We start from the raw sequence: 17,074 nt of genomic DNA, 5'->3' as shown, positions 1-17,074 counted from the left end.
CCTAAATGACTAAGTAGTGACGTCCTTTTATCCATGTCCCAAGCATATATGTTGATAATTTTGGTGCAAGAAATAGTGAGCAAAGACTAGTTAGGATTGGTTGGCTTGGACTCATGATTAAATTTCAAATTTGAAAAATGGTAAAATATGCATTTATAGTTTTCAACTTGATAGAGAAAGGCTCTATAATTTGAGAGCTAGAAATATTTTGTGTAATGATGAAATGTCATTTTTGACTCTTACTAGCTATAATATATATGACCTTAAAGTTCCCTAATGTACATGCCCTCCAATCACTTTGGAAGCTCTCTAAATGAATCGACACCTTATATTATCCATTTATTTGAGCTTTTTTAAGAAGCAATCCCATGGAGCCTCCTTAAGGAACTATTTTTATGATGTAGGGATTGTATGAAGACAAAAAAATTGCCACATAATAGATATAATTAAGACCTCCTACTTTTTATATTTTAAATATTTGAAAAATATTTTTTAGACAACTTAAAATTTTTCCAAACTAAATTAATTATTTTTTATTGCCACATATAATTTACTACATTTTTTAAATTTATACTAACAAATTTAAAAATAAAATTTGAAATTAAAATAAATATTTTATTAAAAAACTAGTAAACTATCAATTTCGTAAAATTATAAAACTTTAAACTTAAAATCTATTGAAACACCTCATAAAATTTAGAAAAATCTCAACCAGTAGTAGGAAACCCCACATGAACGCTACCTTAATGGAGAGTCTCCTTCGCCTCGTCTCCCCTGTTGTGAAGGGTGGACACGAACACCCATCTGATATTTTGAAATGACCTTTGACTGGTATAGAAGAACCTCAGTTTTCTACTATAAAAAAGCCCTACGGATATTGGATAACATATCATAGTGAAATTAAACAGAGCGCGCTAGAGGAGAAGAGGAGGAACACACAATAACAGAGGAAGAAGGAGCGATCACAGCAACACGAGTGGTAACAAATTTTTGCTACTATCACCGTCGAATTTCTTAGCAACGGGCAGATAGAAAATAATAATTTAATTTGCTCAGTTGCATGTCTGCTTCAATTTGAATGAAAAATGAGAGGTGTGTCTCTGTTTTGTGTCGAATTGGGGAAGGGTTTACTGTGCCCTAATCTTAGAAGTAGAAGAATATACTAATTGGGTTTTACTTTTCAAGGTTCGTTTTCACATGGGTTGATCTTGGTTGCGGATTACGATACTCGGAACAAGTTGTAAACGCCTTGCATTGTTATATGTTTCGAAGAGTTATTTTAGTATTGGGTATTTTCCTACTGGATTTTGAAGTTGGTTAAGGATGAGGACTGTAGCAAACAGAGTAGAGAAATCCACATGGCATTTACTGCCTGAAATGGCACAACATCAACAATGTCAGCGTGTAAACTTAGCAGAGTTGAAAGCACAGTTTGAAAAGAAAATTGGACCAGAGAAGACTAGTAAGTACTTCGAACAGTTTAAGAAGTATTTAGAAGGTAAACTTGTTAAGATCAAATTTGATGAGCTCTGCCGTTTGACTATTGGTAAGGAAAACATTCGACTCCACAATCATCTTATAAAGTGTATTTTGAAGAATGCACTTTTGAACAAGATTCCTTCCAGCGGCCCTATCAATGGAGTAGTAAGAAAAGCCAAGACCAATTCTCCCTTGCATGAGAATGGGGATTTTTTGTGCTCCTCCAATGGAGATGGTCATGCTGCTTTTGGTGGGTCCCACAGGAAGATCCGGTCTGATAGAAGAACAAGGTATAGTCTCTCTGTAAATTCTCCTAGGCCTGATGATTCTGCTGCTTCTCTGCAAGGAGTAGTTGTTAAGAATGACATAGTATTGGCTAAGGGTGATCTCAAGTCCCCTGATTTGGCAAGACCATTGCCACTCTGTTCAGCACGAGTCGGGTCCCCTCATTTACCTGAGGCAGAGTTTAATCCTAACAGTAAGCGACAGCGGCCTGAGGCAGAGATCAACCCCAGTGTCAAAAGGCAACGGCTTGAGGTCTTAAAATCATCAGCCGTGCAAGTCCTAACAGATGACGAAGTTGCTATCGAAGCTGCTGATGTTGAAAATGATAAGGCGGTAGCAGTTGGAGAGGTGAACGAACTTGAATCTGCTGTTTGGGTAGACAGACCAATAACTGCACCGTTGGGAATTCAATTTTGTTCTAGGGACATTGGTTATGCCAGAAGACCAACTTATACTAGGTTGTTGAATCACGATTCAACATATTGTATAGATTCTCAGCAATTGCCTGATACAGAGACTCTTTGCAGAAGAATGGAAAGGGCAGCCAAAGCTGAGGATTTGCAGAATGTGAATTTGGACTGTGCTATTATCTCAAACTATGGTGTAGATGCTTTATTAAAGAGACTGATAAAGTCTGCGATAGACTTAAAGAAGGGGGGTTTAGCCGGGCAAAGTCATGAACCTTATTGTCAGATTCCTGGTCAGTCAACACAAGGTGTTAACATTTCAAGGGCTGCTCATCCTTTACATATGGACAATACAAGTATTGGAAAGGATGCCATACAGAAAGAGAGTTTTGATCAGTCTTCAGTTTCACTTCTTGATTTTAAGACAGCAATGGATTTATATCCTCAGCAACTGGGTGAACATTGGCCCTCAAAATTGGAAAAGATATCCTTCTGTCTTTTGAATCGAGAGTAGAACCTTGACCTTTATGACATATTTTTTTCACTTAAAATTTTCAATGTTGCACCACATGTCTTTGTGAACGGCACCCTGTACAGATTCTGTAAGTGAAGCCAAGACTGGAGCCACATTTGAGAGGGAAAGTTCAAATATTGAGTATGGCAGTGGTACATCATTGATTTTGAGTAATAATAGTGGGGAAACCGAAAATGAGTCATAAAGTACTATGAAGGAGAAGCAGGTTATGGCCAGAGCAAGAGAAATTCTAGAGCATTACAGCAGCAAATCCATCATTGCTTTTGTTTGACACAGCTACATGGTTGCTATGTGGAAGCCGGGAGAAGAACGTGCATAAGTTCCTTTCAACTTTTGTAAGTGCTTATAGTCTTGCAACCATCCCTATAATGATTTAGTTTTGTTGATTCAATTTTCCAAAGATACAAGAGTAGTTTGTTGTTGGTTTTGCGATCAGACTTGATTTTACTAGTAGTTGTGACTTGTTCATAATTTGTAAAACTTTCATTTTGTAGAAATCTGTTATCATTGACAGTATTTTTCGTTTTTGATCATAAGTGTTCTAAATCTGTATTATTGCTTTTAGGGATTCTGAAAGGACTAGGGCTTAGTATTTAGATGCCAGAATGTGCTTTTGTTTTTCTACTGGAGGGGTTGGCAAGGTATTTTTAGCTCATTTAGTTTCTATGATATTAGATTTCTATTAATGTTTACGGTTCGGTTTACCAAATAATTTAATGCATCTACATTTAATATTTGGTCAATTCTAGCAGGATAGTTTACAATGCTGGATGTTCTTGTGAACAAGGTTATTTGTTGATGAATATTAGTATTTGGATGTAGAATATATGTCTCAGAAATTTAGTAGACAAGGAAGAGTACAGGCAGACGGGATAAGAATAATAGACTTGTAGCAACAGCTGTTTGATAAAGCCAAAATCTCCAGATGAATTTATCTTTTTGAGTTTTGGAGTAGGCATGTGATGAACCCTTGCTGGTTCAATTCTTCAAACTGCTTTAATTTAATATTTTTTTTGTGTTTTTGATTATTAGAGATGGTCTTTCAGAAATAGATAGAAGTTGCAGAAAGGGTTTTGCTGAGACATGGACCAGCTAGGACTCGAACCTAGGACCTTCCATATGCTGTTGGAGTGCTCTACCACTGAGCTACTGGCCCCTCTTGGACCAGTCCATCGTTGGCCCGGGTGTGGCTTATTTCCAACACCAAGACCCCCCCTTAAGCCACACCTCTCGTGTGCTTGGGGCTCCTAGGCTGGACCTGGCTCTGATACCATGTTGAGACATGGACCAGCTAGGACTCGAACCTAGGAACTTCCATACGCTGCTGGAGTGCTCTACCATTGATCTATTGGCCCCTCTTGGACCAGTCCATCATCGGTCTGGGTGTGGCTTATTTCCAACACCAACAGGTTTCTTTAATTTTCAATACATATTGAAAGAATATATGAAATTAATCAACTGAAACAAGGAATTGGAGAATTTAGAAGCATACCCGTAGGTCCTTAGCCAATTTATTGAAATTAAAAAATTCAAACCAGCAACTTACAAAGTTCTGTTTTTTATTCTGAAAAAACATATTAGATCGGCTCGTATTTAATAATAAGACGCCCAAACGGTAAGAAGATGAGGCCAATAAATGAGCAAGCTGTGTGTTTGGGAAAGAGACTTCCAAACCACATAAAATTATCAGCAATAACAGTAAATAGAAAAGCTACAACAAATTTGCCTTGTAAGAAGCCAAATCTGCCCCAATTTGATTCAATTTGACTTCTGAATGAAGCCAACCAAGCTGCAACAATTTGATTGATCTTTCACAATCTCAAAGCTACTGAATTCTAAAGAATTCATGCTCTCCAAAACAGGTTCAAACCCTAGCCGCCATAGCCAAGTGCTCAAAAGAAATGTCAAATGCTCAATATCAATGAAAATGAGGTCTAATTTCATCTTGGCTGCCTAAATACCCAAAAGGTACGATTTTTGGCAATTAGGTTTTTAAAAATCATAACTTGCTTTTAGGGTTCCCAACTTAACCCTAAAAGGGATGCCCAACTTGGGAGATATTAAATTTTCACTTAAATAAACTTAAGTGATACACTTTATGATTTTATTTTAATATTTCATTAAAACATTAATTGCCTGTGAGAATCACTTAAAAATTCATATCTCCCTTATTATTGCTCAGAAATTGAATCTGTCAGAAGTTGGGGCCACAGTTCACCATGTCAGTGAAAATAGGACCATGTCTATTTTTAGCATTTTTTCCCTAAAAAATAGGAAATCCTCATAAGATGTCAGAAACTGATGAAACAAAGACCAGATCTGAACTCAACACTGAACTAGAACAAATAGACTGACTACCTCTCAAGATACTGCATCATTGACCCCCTTATCCATACCTTGTTAGCCTACAAGGGTCCAAAAATAGGCTAACTCCTCAAACCACTGTCCTTGACTAGGACGGGAACATTACAAGGTATCTGCTTTCTAAACAGAATCATTTGTACCTGATACACTCATTATACTATACAATGTATATGATATTGAGCTTGTTAGTCAAAAATCAAACTGCAGATGCATTCATGCAATCTGACAAAATATTTGAAAACCAGATCTCATGAGTGGAAATGAACAGATGGATCGAACCGATTTTACAACAAAAGGAATAAGATTAAGCATTGTTAACAAATCTGTTTTAGTCTGGATTTTTTTCAGATTAACAGATTTTTCTATTTCAGGTCATATTTTTCAACCGCTTCAGAAATTTCTTTGAATCTTCTGAAAATTCTGGAACTCCTAATCTTTTTGGCCTTTGAATCAGATTGAATTCAGCAACTGTAATATTATTGTTAAGTGACTTTTCAAGTAAACATTCAGACCAACTTTAGTTAGAATACTACAGCTGAGGTGGGTATTCATTATCAAATATTATCCTTGGACTTGCACCGAAATTTGACCAGATTCAAGAATGGCATGTTCTTTGTTTACTTCAAGTATGCTTTGAGCAAATAATATAATTATAAATGGTGAATGAAAAGGATTAAATCCAGAAGGTAAATATGAAAAAGCACTATGGTACATATCATAATATTTTCTTAACTAGAACACTTTGACTTATTAGAAAAAAATGTTAGTTATGGGGAAAAGTTAGAAGAAAGAAAATATCCAAGGCTTTAACTCTTATGTTTTATTGCACTTTATTGACTGCAAGCTTCAAGGGATCAGTAACTACATTATTTTGCAATATTTGTGGTCACAGAGCTTGGATAAATAATGCAAGAATATAATGGTTTTAGAAATCACTTCTTATGTGGTGTAGGTGGACATTTACATTTAGTTTCAGAGGTCAATCTCCCAATCACCACAATTTTGGATGTTTTGATTGTTAAGACAAATGTATAAAACCCATTGTATTAATGAAGGTTACTATAGCATGCCAATGGACTACTGGATAGAACTTCTGCTTGCAAGGGAAGAGCTGTTCTTCGTTGTTTAAGACTTGTTCAATTGAAGTGCAGAAAATTTGAGGGTGACATTTGCACTAGATTGTGGACAATATAAGATTGAAGTCTGCACTAAAACTATAGCTTTTGGAAGGATCTTTATTATTGTTTGCAGATGACTTAAAAAAGATAAATGGAACTAATTACAAGGATGCCTGTTGGTTTAATAATAGTTTCAACCTCAAATAGAGCGTATTTTTATGTAGCTACCTCCAAAGCTGCAAATAGTTGATGCCACCAAAAGGATGCAGTCTTTGAATTTTGCTATGTGGAAAACAAATAGATCTATATGGACAATGATATGACTGGATACAACATAAACAAAGAAATTCATGTACCATGGACTAAGTTTGTTAAGGATCTATGAATGTTTCACACTATCTCAGTTAAGATGAAATCTTATCAGAGCCTGGCCCTTTAACAACTCAATAAATTATGGTATTTTGGATATGTAAATCCCCAATTAAGCCATATGATTTTGGAGAATGTGAAGCCTGGCTATAGTATTGAGTGGTGAATCCTAGATGCTGCAATTATAGAAGGTCAAACTGTACATGGTGACAAGAAAAGATTATAGAGTAAGATGTATTATGTTTAACTAAGTTGCTGATTCAGGTACGGGTATGGGATCAGGATATGGATTTGTGTACGACAATTTTGTTTTCCTTGGGTATGAGTTTGGGTACATCCGTACGTGTGTGTGTATACACATATACATGTGTATATATACATATACATAAATACATGTGTATATATATACATATATACATGTGTGTGTATATATATATAAATATAAATATTTTGTTATCTCAGAGGTATCAACTTCAAGGTCAACATTTGGTTCAACATCATTTGAACCACAATCCATTAGATGCCACTCCCACTAGCTACATCTGTGTCAAGTGCAAGAGTTGCCTCATCTATAGAGACTTGGGCAAGTTGTGCAATTGTAGCATCTAAATCAGCACACTTAAGGGCTAGATCCCAATTCCTTGTCACACCCTCATTGTATTCAGGTTTCTTACGTGACAATAGACAAAAGTTGGAGTGTATATAGACCGAATCCTCTACTTTTTTTGCACCCAAACAATTGCACTGGACCGAATTGATGGTGTATGTACTCCAATTCCTCTTACTTGAAGAACTTGTAACTTGTTGAGTTTGCATACAACATTTAGTATTTAATTTTATAATTCAAGAATCAAAACTTTAAACATAAATTATAAAATAAAAATGTTTTTAATATGATAGCATCAAATGAAAAATAATAAAAATAAAAAATAAAATATAAAAAGATAGATACTTGGGAGAGAATTTTAATTGCAAGAGGCTGCAAGAAAATGGAGCCTTGACCATGTACATACCACCACTCATCAACATTCATCTTATATTTGGCATTAAGAGCGGAAACATCATGATTTTTTGAAGATACCAATTGGCCAAACTCGCTCAAGACAATATTTCGAGTTTCATCATTTGAATATATCTTTCTAAATGCAGCCTTATAGCTAGTAGCAATCTCCACATCTCTATGTGGTGGTACCCTCCTTGGCAATGCAAGTATCTCTTTGCTATAATACTTTGGCATTAAAGCAAATGCTAAGAGATGTAAGGGGTTTGTCATCTTGTTCCAACAGTCAACAATAATTTGTTGCACAATTTTGAAAAATGTTTCTATTGGGTCATGTTCCTTGGCCTATATTATTGCTCTTATTTTCTCCACCATGGAGTCCATGCCATCTTAATTTTCACCCAAACATGGGCGATCATAATTAGAATACCTAATCATGCTCATGATGGGTTTGGTGAAACTCAAAACATATTCCACATGATTCCACCACTCATCATCAAGGATCAATGCTCTTACTTTTTGGGCTTTTTCTGTGTTTGATTGCTTCCATACACTCCTCAAGGTGTTGATGACCATAGCACTCCAGCCTTTCACACCTTCACAAGTTGTCTTAAGACATTTGTGCTATGCAAATCATGTTTCGGTAACCTAACACGGCATAAAGAAATACACATATCAACTATAAAAAAATAAAAACTAAAAAATTTAAAAATAAAATTTAAATTACCTTTAACAACTCCAACTTGGAGAAGGTCTTGAATACAGCTTGTGACATGTGATGATAGGATAATAATCTTCTGTTTCCGGATTAGATTGCGTGTGAATTTTTGCATCGATGTTTCAAATCACACTTTGTGATCCATCATTAGGATGATAAGAGTTAGAGAGCATGCAGAGATGAAAAATGTGATAATAGTCATAAACATTTGAATCTCCTTGGCCTCCGTGTAAACTTGTTTGACCCAATCAATTTGTGAGCCATTTTTTTGCATGATTAAATTGAGTGGACTGCACATGGTGTCCAAAAAATGTGATTATATGTAGCCTCCATTATAGACCCAACTACCCTACAATTTTCATTGTTCGTTATGACTTGGACAAGATTTTGAGGCCCTACCATGTACTACCCTACAATTTTCATTGTTCGTCATGACTTCGACAAGATTTTGAGGCCCTACCATGTCAATGGATTTTATGAGGATGTTGGCAATGAAACTTGCATCTTTTGTTTGCCCCACAATCCACTACCTTAAAAAACATTGCCCCTTTAGGGAACATTGCTATAACTTTGATCGATGGCCTATTTTTGCAATCTTTCCATCCAGCAAAACCAATGGATGCACCTATTTCCAGTCATGTATCTTTGAACACTCTCAATGATGTCTCTACTAAGCTTTCTCCTTCGCCAATAAGGTGCTTCACACCTTTTCATACTCGAGACTATCATAATTAGGTCGTGTATTGCAAAGGGTATCACCATCTGCTGCTAATAAGGTGATCTAACAATGTTGAAATGAAGCCCATTGCCATAAATGCAACGAGCAACACTCTGATCTGGAACTTCACTGATTTCATTTTTGAAGGCCCTATCCAATGGGCCCTTTTTTTCGTGTGACCACGACATTCTCTGGTTCAAAAGGTGGTGGCATTGGCATGAATGGATGTGGACTAGACGGTTTTGTGAAGCCACTAGGAGGCCTCTTTGAGCTTGTATTGGCAAGAGGATAATCAGTCTTTGATTTGTTGCTTTTCATTGCAGCTTCCTCTTGTTCTCTAATATATTCCAGGATTAGAGCTTTTGACAGCCCTTTGTTATCTGACGCCTTACAAGCTTTTATTTTGTGTCCAAGGATGGTGCATGAGTTACCTTTCACTCGATAGTATGAGCTTGTATACTCTGTGCCACAACGGTTACACTGCCATAGATAACTCCCACCACCAGACATTTGTTTGATCATTGTTGTATAACGCCAAAGTAGCGAATTTGCATCAATTTTAAAAGGGCTCTCTTCATTTTGACCCCAAACAATTGAACTAGAGCTTCCACTGGCAGCCAGTATAAATGACTAATGAACCTAAAATGGAAAACTTGAAACATTATTGAAAAAAATTCGGCATTATAACCCCTTATTATGAATACAAAGTGTGAAAAAATATTCAAAATTTCTTAAATTTTTAAAAAAAACTTGGAAAATATTGAAGAAATTATTGAAAACTTGAAAAAATGAAGATTCACTCACTTTTGATGGCTAAATCTTCCCTTTTCAATGATTCCTAAGCCTTATTATATATACAAAGTGTAAAAAAATATTCAAAACTTCTTATTTTTTTAAAAAATACTTGAAAAAAATGAAGATTCACTCACTTTTGATAGCCAAATCATCCTTCTTCAATGATTCTAAGTTTCTAACTCTTTGATGTGTGTCTCACTCCTCTGTTGCCTTCACCTTAGACAAAAACGCATCTACCTTCAAAACAAGCTTGGAGGAAAAAGATGATGAAAAATGAGTAAAATGAGCAAAAGCAAGCATCTATAGGGTGAAAGAGGTTTAGGAGGCTTTTCTATGTTTTAAAAGTTTTTTTTTACGTGGGACCTGTTTTTTGGGTACCCACGGGCGTGGAAACGGACCGGCATTTAATAAACATGTTTGATTACATTTCAAGTAACTGACTGTTATTGGAAATTCATTCTCTACTTTAATAGGGTGTGAATTTGTTATGATCTTTGCATTTTAATACAATTTTTTTGTTTTTATTCTCCTGTGCATTAAATGAGTTTGAATGTTGAATATGCGAGAATCTTACACAGCTGAAATTACCATGCACATGCTTATACAGTATGACTTATTTAAGATTTTAATCTCATACAGAATTCAACCTAGCTTGAAAATCAATGTATGCTAAAATAAGAATTTCTGTACATCATGATAGTAATGTAATTCTTTAATTTACTTTTTTGAGTGCATATTGCAGCAAATCTTTGCTTCCAGTTTTTTCTGATTACTGTGTATTTAAACTCAGAATGCAACGGGATGCACTTCAAATGCCAAAAGCCTTCCAATATTCTGCTTCATGATTCACTTGCACAGGGGTTTAAGGATGAATTATGCTGTATGTAAGGTCTCTTGAGCCATATATGATCCATTGTTTGCTGTCACTAAAAGAAGCTTAAAAAGAATGTTATAGAATTTACTGCATTTCTGAATCCATAATTATCTGGTCTTGCAATTATAAGTGATTGTTTTCAATATGCTATATATTACATACTCTTTTTATTGAAATTGGGAACTAGTTTTAACTTATATTACCATTCATTACTCTGGCTTATGTAAGATTAGGATCTTTTGTGGAAGTGAATTTAGCACAAAAATGTATATGCTAAATAATGAATTCCTGTACATCATGAAAAATAATAAATTATATAATTATACAATTTACCTTTTGACTTTTTAGTTATAATGCAGGATACATTTGTTTACAGATTTTTCTGACTATTATATAGTTTATTTCAGAATGCAGTGGGATGGGCTTCGTTTGCCAAAAGTGGACTGATATTTTGCATCACGAGTCACTTGCTTAGGGGTGTAATGGTGATGGAAAGGAAATATAGCTTTGTGGTCATGAACTTTGTTCTCCTAAATTCCGCACATGCTTGTGTGGTATGCAAGGTTTCTTGAGCCATTCATGATCCATTATATTTTTATTTTTAAAAAGAAATTGTTTTTTAAAGGTTATAGGTTTACTGCTTTTCTGCATTCATAGTTACCTGGTCTTGCTGTTATAGTTACATTTTCTTATTACAGTTTCTGGGACAATCTTTTTATTGAAATTGAGAACGCTCAGAAACTTATATTACCATGCATTATGCACTACTATTTTAAAACAATTTATGTAAGATTAGATCTTTTGTGGAATTGAACCTAAAATGAAATTAATATACATCAGGACAGTAATATGATTATAAAATTTACTTTTTGAATTCATTATGCATCACACCTTTGCTTTAATGCAATCAGACGTACTTCAGATACCAAAAATATTCCAATGTTTTATTTCACTAACACTTGGGTTGTAATGGATGAAAAAGAAATGCAGCTGCTGTGTTTCTAAACTTTGTTCTCCTAAATTCTACACATGCTTGTGTGGTATGTGAGGTTTCCTGAGTCACTGATGACCTGTTCTATTTCTTTTTGTAAAAGAAACTTGATTCCTCAGCCACTCATGTCCCATGATGTTCCTGTTTCTGAAATAAACTTTGTTTTTGCGTGTCACCAAGTCCATATTAAGATCTTTGGGATAACATGGACCTTCATGGCGCGTTTTATTTTTCATTGTTTTATTACTTTGTTTTCTCCAACACCAAGTCCTCACTATTTATTATGAAATCTTCATTCTTCAGAGAACTAATGGTGAAGCCATGGAACCTAACTGGTTTATATAATGAGGGCTGAATAGTTGAAGGATTCTCGAATATTTTAATATATTTTCTTTTTGGTTTTCGAAGAGATTAATTTTTTACATTTTAGAAACTCCTTGCAGAAGTCAGCAAAAATTCAGACATTTATGAAAACTTGATAAACCACCCTTTCCCTCACCACTTTCTCTACTCTCTACTGAGACCAAGGCGTCAGTTATATATAAAATAAGAAATATTTGAACAGACTAAGTTCATAAAGTTGATATAAGAGAGTGTGCTTCTGACTAAAAAACAGTAAAAGCTGTTTTAATAGTTTGTTTGCCTCCAAAACCATGTAAACTCCTTTCTTCCAAGGTCAACCATTTGTGCACGTTATGTTGTTTGTCTGTTCAAAGCTTTGACACAGATTAAAGTATTGTCATGACATAGAGAAACTGAGGGGGCTCCCGGTGTTCCCTAGAAGTCGGTAGGTTGTCTTGGGGATGTTAGGCCTGTTGGCTTGATGATGATTGTAATGAATGACTCCATATGTTGTCATTGATGGAACATGTACACACACATATGATCACATTATCTACTGGTGTTACTTCAAAGTTATTTGTATTATATTGCAACCGGTACTAGAAGTTTTGATTAGAGAATATCAAACCGGTACATGGAGACAACGGTATATATATGAATATACAGGAATGACCCGACACCACCCTGAAGATCCAGTGGAGATTATCAAAGGAGCAATGAAGGACAATCGGTTTATATGTTGATATGGTTAACTCCAACCGGTAGTCATTGATTGTGTGATGAGTTATCACCGGTCATGATGAGTTATCCTAACCTACAAATTTTGGCAGTTTTTTGTGATGAGTTATGTTTTATTGACCAGATACACACCTAGGAAATTGTGATATAATTTCTAAGGCTGACATGAAATCAAAATGTCTATATAATGACATATGGTGAGATATGATGTATGTCGATTTGATGAGAAGATAGAAGTGTTAAGGTGTTGAGATTATTGCAGAGTATGTTGGTAATGAAGTTTTGAGTGCGCAAAAGAGGATCTATTCAAGCATGTTGTGCTACTTTTAGATCACACCACTTGTTGTTTTCTTATCATTGCAACAATCAAATCCCCTAACCGGGTAAGCTCTAACAAGCTTCGTTGTACAAATCCTCTAACCAGGTGATCTATTAATTTGGATTCATAAATCCTCTACCGAGGTTACTCCTAATAGGGTACTACCTTTAACATGGTATAGCTTTTAATAGAGCTTTGGGATCTTTAACATGATTCGCTCCTAGCAGAGCATTTTTGTAGACCTTAACCGGTCAATTACCTAATACTGTAGATAGTGAACTTGTGAGTCTCATCTCACCGTGGTTTTTCCCATTTGGGTTTTCCACGTATAAACACTTGTGTTATGGTGGATGCTTTACTTATTGTGGATGTTTTTATATCATTCTGGAAAGCATGCATAGTGTTTAACAAACTTGTTAAGTATATCTACCGGTCAGTGTTTAAAGTAGTATTGTTTTTGGTGTCACTGATTCACCCCCCCTTCTCAGTGCTTTATAAGTCCATCAAGGCCATTCCCCCAATGTCCCTAATAAGATGGACATAACGGAGATATCCTCTGCTTCTGCAGGGTGTCCTAGAAATGTGCCCACCTTGTTGGTGGTGATGGGCCAGTGGTGGGGAAGATTTCCTCCACATCCCTGTGGAACACTGGAGACATTTAAAACAGACAACAATTTGGATTTTAAATCCTTGTTTTTAGACTTTTATCCTTGAGAGATTTATCATATAAATCAAGAGAATTGGAATCCTATTATAAAATATATATGCAAGGTCCCTTAAGTTTTCCTTGTGTTCAGATTTTATAAGTTTTGCCTTATTAGTCCCCTATGCTCCAAAAGCCCTTTGAATTGTAGTGATTGTCATGCCCCCTGTAAGAAAGAAGTAAACTATATGAAGCAGACCACATCTAATAAATAATTATTTATATTTAAAATCAGGCAACGATTTATTAGAGCAGGGCCAACCCAAATAAGCAATAAATAAGGAGGGTCAACTGAGTTGTGGGTAGAAATGTCTCAAAGGAATCCGACTGGAGTTTATCATTTCGGCACTTCCTTTCATTATAATTAATCAAAGGCAGCAAGTATTACCAAAAGGCATCAGGAGGTAATGGAAAGCAGTGGGTGTGTAAAGAAGATTTATCTCTTCAAAGTAAGAGATGTGACCTTTCTTCCCCTGCCCCATTCTGAAATCTGAATTGGACACAAGAAAGGATAAAGTTGAATAGAAGGAACATTCGATTGGAAATCAGAAAAATAGAAAATAAAAAGCAGAAATTTGATTTAATATAAGCAGCCTAGTATTAATAAGTTTATGGGTGGATGTGGAAGGATCAAGTGAAATTAGAGAATAAAAAATCTGAATATCAAGGAAATGAATAGAAGCAGAAATAAGAATAAATATCAATAAGGAAATCAAATAGTTAAGTCTGAATTAAAAAAGAATTTAAAAATAAAATAACAGCAGACTATAATATAAGGGAAACATTAGTTTATTTATTTAATTAACTCACCAATCTATCTAGATTCTCAGAACTAGTAAATTAATCAATTTACAATTGTACAAGCAATCATAAATGAGATTAGTAAGGAAACATGATAGGGAGATACAGTAGACCGGTTCCCCCAATGTAAGTAGACCATCCCAAGTTGGATGGACTGGAGGTCCTGCCTCTTGTAGGCCAAGGGATCGAAGTGTCTTGGTTGGTTGTTAGGAAAGAAACTATAGCATGAATCCCAAATTCATGTAGGTGATGTTGTTTATCAATAGGACTCATCATGATTATTTCGTTGATGTTAATTGATTATTTTCTTTTAAGTTCAATGGCTATTATGTGATTTAAGTATAGAATACTATTTGTAAAAAAGTTGTATTGTTTGAATTGTTATTTTTGGGCAAAAATCAGGTATACCCCAAATGGGGGCATTACAGTGAGATAGGAGGACAAATTTTGAATGTGTAACAACCCTTTAGGTTTTACCCAAACTTTTTCGGTTTTTCCCTTTATTATCAATCATACCAAAGTTTGCATATGTTCTTTCATTTGTATACTTAGACATCCTTATATTCATATGGGGTAGGTATTCATCTGTCTATATGGGACAAGTATATTTCTTCGACCAGAGACTTTGACCTATCAGGAAAATTAGAAATCTGTGTCTGGAGTCTTCTCACTAGTTTTCCCTATTGGAAAAGCTCCAAGGTTGCTGTCTATCAAGACATATAATTTATAAAATCAATTTCCTACCCTGTTTTAGAATTCAGCCTAAACCCCTGAGGATGAGAAGTTCATTCTAAACTTTTCCAAGTTTATAGTGAATTTCAATTTTATCTTTAGATTTATTAAGTTTTTAAAATGTTGGTGCAAGTTGGTCTATCCAATCTTTGAAAAAAATATCAATCTTGCATCAGAATACTTGCTTACTAAAAACCTCCTTTGTTTGCTTGGATTGAATACTAAAGACCTTTATACACAACTCTTTTTGGAGCCTCTTTTCCCCAAACTCTACTACACAATAAGGGAAACATTGATTTATTAAGTTCTTAATCATTTAGACAAAGATTTGTTTACTATTTTTTATCTTAAATACATAATCCTTATTGAATGAAACTTTTTTTTTGATATTCTATGATGATGATTAACTTATTATTGTATTATCATTAGTTTATTTCTTTCAGGAAGATTTTTTGTTCACTCAGATTTAAATAACATAATAAGGTGGGCTTATTACTCCCTAACAATTTAAAGGAATGGTGCCATTGATGCCATTGTTGCAGCTATGTTAGGCTATAGATGCAGTGGTTCAATCATGACAACTTTGACCTGTAAACATGAACCAGAGGCATCATTAATGCTGAATATTGCAAATGGTTCTAGTTTTCATAACTTATTTAAAATGTTTCTTTTTTAAAATATCTTCTTGAAATGAAACAATAAGGGATATTAAAGAGAATATTTAACAACTAATTGGTTGTTGCTGGATTTGCATATTTGAAACAAAATAAAACTTAAAGCAAAACTATTTGAATGGTATCACTAAGGTTGATAAATTAATGATTAACTTGATCCCATGGTAAATTCTAACTAAAAAGGGAAATAAATTTCAGTTCATGTATTTTATAAGAGGATAAATTTAATCAACTTTTGAAAATAAAGTAGTCTCATAAACGATCTTATGCTTCCATTAAACCATAGGCTCCTATGTCACAAAAATACTTTAAAGTAAATTAAATGATACCACTAAGATGAACAAATCAACAATTAATTTCACTAATAAAAAAAATCGATTTCAATCCTATAATCGATTCTTGAAAACAATTAAACCATTAAATCAACTGTATTCATAACATCCCTTCAACATTAAATGTATAACAATTTATAGACCTACTTTTTATTTATTTGTTTTACAATACTTATTCCATTATCACTTACTACATATTGATAATATCTCCTTACTAATGTATTCGTTCTCTTTTTCACATGTATTGACAACTAGCATAGCTTGATAAACTTGATTTTTTATATGATTTTATGAAAGCCAGTTAGATAATTTGCAGAAGGTTATGCTGTGTTGTTTATTGAGTTCATCATGGATGAAGTAAACCATTTTTCTGGATACATCTTAGGAGTTATAATTCTGAATTACAGACAGTTGTATGCATGATATGAATGAAATGCTGAATGAGGTTCTGAATCTTGAATATGCAAACTTGCACAGTGAAGTCTAGTGATACTTTTAGGGATTTTGTATGCTCTGTTAAAATAATATTAATATCTTCTATAATGGTCATCTTCTATTTTTAGTTAATTAGCTTTTAATCTTTATTTAGCTTTTAAGCTTAATTTGGCTTTCACGCTTAATTTAGCTTTCACGCTTAATTTAGTGTTTAGCTCTTTAATCTTTTACTTAATGTTATGTTCTAATTATAGAACATCGTCTTGTAACTTCTATATATATGTGTGTATATCGTTCAATGTAATTATCTGATTATTGAATCATTCATTCAATTTATTTTTCATG

The 17,074-nt window shown here is 34.4% G+C and overlaps 1 protein-coding gene across 8 annotated transcripts; it reads left to right on the top strand.

Annotated features, from left to right (window-relative positions):
• Positions 1-713: 713 nt before the first annotated feature.
• On the top strand, positions 714-11,471 carry LOC131051901 (uncharacterized). Of its 8 annotated transcripts, none has more exons than XM_057986492.2 (4): positions 714-979; positions 1,186-3,041; positions 10,579-10,672; positions 11,070-11,471. In XM_057986492.2, exon 2 carries the CDS (start codon positions 1,324-1,326, stop codon positions 2,683-2,685), a length of 1,362 nt encoding a protein of 453 aa, XP_057842475.2. In that variant the 5' UTR covers positions 714-979; positions 1,186-1,323; the 3' UTR covers positions 2,686-3,041; positions 10,579-10,672; positions 11,070-11,471. The 8 variants fall into 8 exon arrangements, with proteins under 8 accessions (XP_057842475.2, XP_057842480.2, XP_057842478.2 ...); XM_057986497.2 differs by adding an exon at positions 3,272-3,347 and having other exon boundaries at positions 714-3,041; positions 10,579-10,668; XM_057986495.2 differs by adding an exon at positions 3,272-3,347 and having other exon boundaries at positions 714-3,041.
• Positions 11,472-17,074: the final 5,603 nt, after the last annotated feature.

Source organism: Cryptomeria japonica, chromosome 3 (genome assembly GCF_030272615.1).
Source record: "Cryptomeria japonica chromosome 3, Sugi_1.0, whole genome shotgun sequence".
NCBI lineage: Eukaryota > Viridiplantae > Streptophyta > Pinopsida > Cupressales > Cupressaceae > Cryptomeria > Cryptomeria japonica.
This window is presented reverse-complemented; position numbering and strand designations above follow the sequence as displayed.

Bases quoted from the DNA above. Each gene is read 5' to 3' on its own strand.
- LOC131051901 (XM_057986492.2), top strand. From the start codon at position 1,324: ATGAGGACTGTAGCAAACAGAGTAGAGAAATCCACATGGCATTTACTG.